Source organism: Rhinichthys klamathensis, unplaced genomic scaffold, assembly GCF_029890125.1.
Source record: "Rhinichthys klamathensis goyatoka isolate OS25496 unplaced genomic scaffold, OSU_Roscu_1.1 h1tg000235l_1, whole genome shotgun sequence".
In the NCBI taxonomy this organism is placed as follows: domain Eukaryota; kingdom Metazoa; phylum Chordata; class Actinopteri; order Cypriniformes; family Leuciscidae; genus Rhinichthys; species Rhinichthys klamathensis.
Genome location: NW_026606758.1, coordinates 918,658 through 925,737, shown reverse-complemented (window position 1 = coordinate 925,737; position 7,080 = coordinate 918,658). Strand labels below are relative to the sequence as shown.

Genomic DNA, 7,080 nt, shown 5'->3' with positions numbered 1-7,080 from the left:
GTTTATCTCTACATATGTGATCAGATGACTCATTCTGGCCAGTAACCTGTTACTATTTTGGGTCAGAGTGAGTTTCACTCCCCTTTTGAGAAGCAGCTGTTGAAAAACAGAAACCAAGTGGACACAATCAAAATGCAGATGTCCTCTACAGAGGTTCAATCAATACTGTGGGAATACGAGCTCCACTATGGAGCGTGGAATTCAGGAGGAGCCACACACAGACTACTAATGTCTCGACCCTCCTTTGTCATTTACACTTCAAGAGCTCCCCTCTCATCAACACCATCTCCTTCTAGTGGTACGAGAGAGAGAGGGAGAGAGAGAGAGAGAGAGAGAGGGGAGAAAAGAGATCAGAATCACTGCGTCCCGGAGGTTCCTGTGAGGTCAGTCGGCTGGTTCAAACGCAGGTTCCCTGGTGCACCGTGTGCTGCTGTTTGCGGCTCTTTAGACTCAAGCCCTTGTCTTTGAAGTCGCCGGGCCTCTGCTGAGACGTATCAATAAGAGCACTGGCTATGGTAATGCCTGTGGGGAGGAGGAGAAGATGGAAGTGAGCTTCAAAGAAGAGTGCAGCATCCTAATAAGAGCATACTGACGCCTACCAATCAAACCTGTGTCTGTCAATATCATCTTACAATCATCAGTGCAGAGTTCAGATCCTTATTTGTTCTTTTTTCTTCTAAAACTATAGGCCCTTCTGGCAATGAGGAATTTTAGAAAATAAGCTCACCTTCATTTCCACTCATTCTGCGGTCAAAACGACGGTTATGGAAATGACTTTTTGGAATTTACAAATTTCATAGCACTTTACATGTATTTTTCTTGTATCATAAATAAATATTTATCACAAATACAGACAATTAAATCATATTTTCACACTTTTTCCTATATTTTCTCCACACTTCACATCTCAGGCCCTGTTTACACCTGGTATTAAGATGCATTTTGGTCGATCAGAGGGAGGGAGACACATCCTCGTTTACACCTGTGTTTTAATCCATCTCTTTTGTCCACTTTCGACCACTTCTGTCCTGATTTATTTGAGGGGAGGGTCTATGGGTGGGTAAATGGATGGGCTTTTTCAGATCTTTCAATCTAATGGACAAAATAAGCTCATGCAAATTACATATGAATGTGCACAGAATTGACAGAAAAACATATGGAGTTCATCAGCTCTCATTTCTGCTCTGACAGCCGCAAGATCACGCCGAGCATGGTGAGAGTGTGTTAGAAATTAGTAATGGTGAGTACATTTTGCTTAGTATTAAAAAAAAAAAGCAGACAAAGTTTAAATCCTAAGCTTCCCATGATGTTTGCGCGTTAGGTCAGTAGGCGGAGAGAGTTGGCGGTCTTTTGCAGCCGTTCGAACGCATTCGACCACATGAACGTCTACACTATGAAAGCAGACAAGTCAAATGCGTTTTCGACTACCTCTGGGAGTGGTTGAAAGTGGACAAGCTCAAAACGTTTTAGACCCTGTTTACACCTGTATTTAGCATCGTCCACTTGTGATCCAATTGACCAAAACGCATCTTAATACCAGGTGTAAACATGGCCTCATATTTCATCTTGAGCATGCTCTTCAATTCATTTCATGGTGACAAACATACACTAACTTTTGATACAACTTTATTAGTTCCAAAACTGTTGCCTCGGAAATGACAACTGAGGGACCATTTTTTCCCCACACTCATTACATATTGAAATGGTTTATGTGTATTTACTCTGTTCAGATTTTTTTTTTTTTTTTGTTTGTTTTTATTCATTATAATAGATTTTAGCAGTTTACGATTACAGTAATATACTTAAACTTAAGATTATTAGAATTGCGGCAGGTGTGTTTTTCGTTTTTTACATGTCATTTAAGAGAAAAGTCTCTGAAAGCTCATGTGGAACAGCATGTGGTGTGTCTGATATTGCTTGATCAGACTCATAATGCTACATCATCATTCAGTGAGCATTCAGAACAGAAGCTTGAAAAAGGAGTGGAGGCTCTTTGAGCCCTTGAGAAATTTGGAGAGTAATTCGTGTTTGTTTAACACACCAGACCAGAGATTCCTCTCAAGTCTATTATTGATTATTTATTACTTATTAAACACATTTTAAAAATAGAATGAACAATGATTAAATGAATTAAAATGAAATAAAAAGAATAAACAAAGAATACATTGACTGATTCAATCAAACGAACAAACGAAAGAAACTAATTTATTAGTGGATGGAGCAACAATGAAACTCCCAATCCACTAAAGCATGATTGTAAGTGTGATTTCCTGCAATTACATTTTCAAAAAGTTCAAATTCACCTTCTTGACCCAATATTTCAACGAACTGCATTTATTTACAGCACACACTGTACATAACAAAAGGACATCTTCGGAAGAACTAAATGTTTTCTGCTGAGGAGAGATGTCCGTCTCAAGTGAATTAATTGCAAGGCTGAATCAAATCAGGTGCGCATGAGGAGAAGGCTAAAGTGCTCTCGACTAATGGAAAATCAAACTCGTTTCTGTGATCTTTGGCAGGTGAGCTGCGCGCATGATTAACCCCGATGAATTCTGCACTTTGAGACAGGATGTGCGAATCCGAGAACTCCATTAAAGGTAATCAGAAAGACTCTGTTGACCTGAGACATTCATCACTGTAAATGAACACTTTACAGCTACAGCATTATTGGAAATGGCTGTTGTCTCGTCCACGTGAAACTTAAATGCCTTCTCGCGTTCGGCGTGAGCGATGCGCGTGAGAAGTTTCCAGTGATAATCAGAAGAATGTCTCGGTGGGAGCCGAGCGAGCAGCTGTCTGCAGCGAGTCCTCTTCGCACCACCTGCCTCTTCACAAAGTGTCATTATGCCACACCAAGGTCACTCTTCCAACTGATGAGTGTTTTCCGCAAGCAATCAGCCACACTCCAAGCCTCAGTGTGACGCCAAGGTTATTCTGAGAGGGAATACACTCTCAACCTGACTTTCTATTTCCTTGACTTCACCCGTCATTCGCAGGCCATTGTCAAGACGTGAGATCTGGTGTGGTGGGGGTCAACAACATCACTTAACTTCAATGTTACCCATGTGATTAAGGATTGTATAATGAAATCACGTGGGGCCCTATTTTAACGATCTAAGTGCATGGTCTAAAGCGCAGGGCGCAAGTGCACATAGGGCGTATACGAGTCCACTTTTGCTAGTTTAACGATGGGAAAAAATGGTCGGCGCATGGTCTGAAAGGGTTGTCCCTATTCTCTTAATAAGTAATGGGTGTGTTTTGGGCGTAACATGCAATAAACCAATCAGAGTCTCCTCTCTCATTCCCTTTAAAAGCCAGTTGTGCTCGCGCCATGGCGGATTCGCTATTTACATGGTGGAATTTGCAAGCGGAAAGACTGAACGTTTCTCCAGAGAGGAAACGGATCTGCTCGTGCGCGAGGTTAAAGCGCGCAAACAGACCATCTACGGACAAGCCGGATTCTACCATATCTTTATGTACACACTACACAATAATAATCTTTTACATTGTAATCCTTTTATTTTTAATATTTGGCATGTTTGTGTGCTGCGTGTGCGTGTGTGTAAGCAGCGTTGTGGACCCCCCCGTATAGGTGGACATTACTAACGCGCTCTTTAAATAACAAAAATTTACTTAAGACCAGGTTTCAGTTGGTCCATGGCACACACCTCGTTTTTAGAACAGCACACCCATGGTCGCACAAATGGGCGCAAATGCAAATGCAACAACGTGGCGCAGGACGTGAAAATGATAACTGCGTCGGGCTGAAACTAGCAAAAAACACTTGTGTCGCGCCTGGCGCCGTGTGTATGATACTAACCCGGCCTGGCAGATCAGATGACAGAGGCTAACAATGCTAATGGGGTTTAGAAGTGAAGAAATGGGGATTTAATAATGATTTATCTTTATTCTTTAGCTGAAAGGATTGAGCTATATGTGGCATATTTTATAATTATAGTCACTGCTAATTTCTATGATAAAGCTTGCGTTTAGCTGATATCACTTTCCACATTAGCAGACCTTCAGATCTTGCCTTTCAGTTTTCTGCTGACCAAAGAGGTTTTGATCCATCCGCTATGAGGCCCACAGCAATTAAATGGATAGTTCACTCATAAATGACAGTTATGCCAATTATTTATTCACCCTTACATTGTTTCAAAACAAAGAGAGAATGTAGTATTTGTCCATACAGTAGCTCTTTCCATATGATAGATCACAGTAACAAAGGGCTTTCAAGCTCCTAAAAGGCCAAAAAACATGAAAACAACATAACAGTAGTCCATACAACTGTTGTGCAATTTTTCATATCTTTTGAAGTCCTGCCATAGCTTTATGTTTACCATTGTAAATGGTTACAGAAAAACTGGTCAGAAACGAGTGATCACACAGACTTTAAAGTCAAACAACAAACGCAGAAACAAGTGCCTTGTTGCTTGGTAAATGCGTGACATGAAAAGAAACATTTATGTACAGGAGCTGACAGCTGTTGTTATTAGTGTTGTTTTCTGAGTTGTAAAAAAGAGTCCATTTGGATGCGGTCTTGGGTGGGAAAGACAACTAGGAAAAAAAACAACTAATTATACACTACAATATGCGTTCTAAAATTGGCTCAAAATATCAAACATTTGATATGCTCCGACTGGATGGATTCATAGTCTGAAGCTAAAAAATCTGTGGCTATATACAGTTTCCTTTGAAATCTGTCAACTCTAACATGCCCAAAATCTGCAGACTGGATCTTTCAGCGACTGGATCTTTCAGCAACTGAAGTCGTCTTGTCCAGACTGCAAATCTGGGCAAAAGTCATACAGTCAGAGCATTACAGCCTTAAAGTCGGCATGAAACGGAAGTTGAGATTGTCATTTTGTCCTTGTTGTGACGTATATCCGAGTGAAACGGCTTCTGAAATTAGAAAAAAATGTAGGGCGGGGCTTGATTTCGTCCTTCGGGAATTGATTGGATCGTTGGAGGTTGGGCGTTGCAAACAAAATGGAGGCAGATTTGAATGCCAGTTTACATTCAGTTGTGGAGGATTTCTCTCCACCGGACTCCCCACCGTTACCCTCCCATGAAGGATTTTTTATTGAGGAGCCCGGCGACGAGAACGAGGACGAGCAGCTAAATTTTCAGGCAGGAATCAGCCCATATTTATACGAGCCTCCCGCGAACCAAGATTCACTTGAACTTGAACACTGACAGGTTCTCTGAGAGGCGGTGCACCGATAGCCGCACCCTCATCGGCTCTGGCCGCACCCTTTCGCCATGGCACGTGACCGAAAGAGAAGAGAGGTCGTTTCGAGGGGGGAGGGAAGGGTAATGTATTTGATTAAAGATTATAAGCGTACATGACTTTTAAAAAAATAATGAAGTGCACAGATAAATGATTTATAATAAACACTACAATATTAAATATAAAAAGAAGATTTGTGAAATTTGATTTCATGCCGACTTTAACTATAGTTTAACTTTAAACTAGAACATTATTGTAACTTTACCTTTACCTGTGATTGACAGGTTCTCTGTGCGAAGTAGTCACTGAAGCACCAACGGACTTTTTTTCATAATGTTGACTATGTGGTTAGTAGTTGTATTTACCTTATTTTAACGAGGTACTGCAATCAGCAGACATCATTGGAGAGGAACGGAGCAGACAGAGGCCACTTAAGAAAAGTGCAGGGGCGTGTGCTTGCGATTGATTCAGCGAGAGTGAGGGCGGGGCCTTGATTTCGCGGCTTTACTTCCTGCTCACGACTGCGCATGTCTGGTCTAGAGGTCTGCACGGGCTTTAAACTGAAGCCCGAACCCGGCCCGTACCCACGATCAATTAACCCGACCCGACCCGACAATTACATTTACATATTAAGCCCGAACCCGACCCGAACCCGAGGTCCATTCTGTTTCTCACAGCAAATACCATTTTTTCGCGTCTGCTGTCTGTCTGTATTGTGACTGAAATAGCGCGCGAGAGCGGTACATGCGCAAATCATATTTTAAAATAAAACAAAAATTATATATATATATCATTATCATTATATTTGAGAGAGAGAGCCTGTGTGTCTGTGTGTATGCACATATTGCACATCTGCGCACGTAGGCTATGTACTTTCTCTCTCTCGCGTGCCGGTCACCACAACACAGCAAGCAGGCAAAGCACACGGCACCACGGCACGCAAACTATATATAGCCTATTTAGTTTTTCTTAGTTAAACCCGAACCCGAGGCTGTTCATTAAACATTAACCCGAACCCGACCCGAAACCCGCACATTTTTCGGGACCCGTCGGGCTCGGGTCGGGTAGCAGACCTCTAGTCTGGTCCCGAAAACGCAAGTGCGCAGACTCAAGTCCCAAGATATCGGGACATTGGCGGCTTCAGTTCTCTCCGATGGAAAAGAGCGAAGTCCATCTTTTTTTACAGTCTATGGTAACACTTCACATGTTATGGTTTTCATTTGAATAATTATGTGTATTTATTTTTTACCAGGGTTTTGGTACATCTTATGTTGTTAAATGAATGTTTATTGGATTATTGTAGTGACTATTATGGTGTTTTATGTTTGTCTGAATGACCTTGTGTGCACCTTTTGTAGTATTTACCTAAGCTTGTGGAAAAGCTACTTGTGATAAACTTTAATTCATCATATGGCTTTCTCTTTATCCCCTGTGTTGTTATGGTGGTTGTCAATATATGTTATAGTTACAAAACAGACTTTAGTTGCAGCGTGGCCTTGCTAATTCAGCCTAAAGGGCTGTTTGATTTACCAGTTAAATACATGTTTGTTTTTGTTTTTTTGTCAATCACAGTTTTAAATTGTAATATTTACAGGTTGTTCTGTACGTTTACCTTTTACTGTATTTTTACAGAATTATTCTGGAAACCACAGCAGCCATTTTCCCCATTTGTTCTAACTGTACTATATTTTTGCTTTTAAATTATGAGTAGCTGGTAACATGTGAAGTTAATTTTCAAGCAACTTCCCCTACAACTGCTTTATACTGTTTCCCCCTAAAATGGACCGTAAACAAAACAGTGTGACAAATCAGAGCTGGTGGTTTTGCAGAGCTAATGCAGCCCTGTC

The 7,080-nt window shown here is 41.2% G+C and overlaps 1 protein-coding gene across 3 annotated transcripts in view; it reads right to left on the bottom strand.

Annotated features, from left to right (window-relative positions):
* Window positions 1-307: 307 nt before the first annotated feature.
* atrnl1a (attractin-like 1a) overlaps window positions 308-7,080 on the bottom strand; it is a 261,486-nt gene continuing 254,713 nt past the window's right edge. For all 3 annotated transcript variants that reach the window (XM_056265511.1, XM_056265510.1, XM_056265509.1), the window contains one exon: window positions 308-522. In XM_056265511.1, the coding sequence (XP_056121486.1) occupies window positions 398-522 (125 nt within the window). In that variant the 3' untranslated portion in view covers window positions 308-397. The remainder of the gene's footprint in view (window positions 523-7,080) is intronic.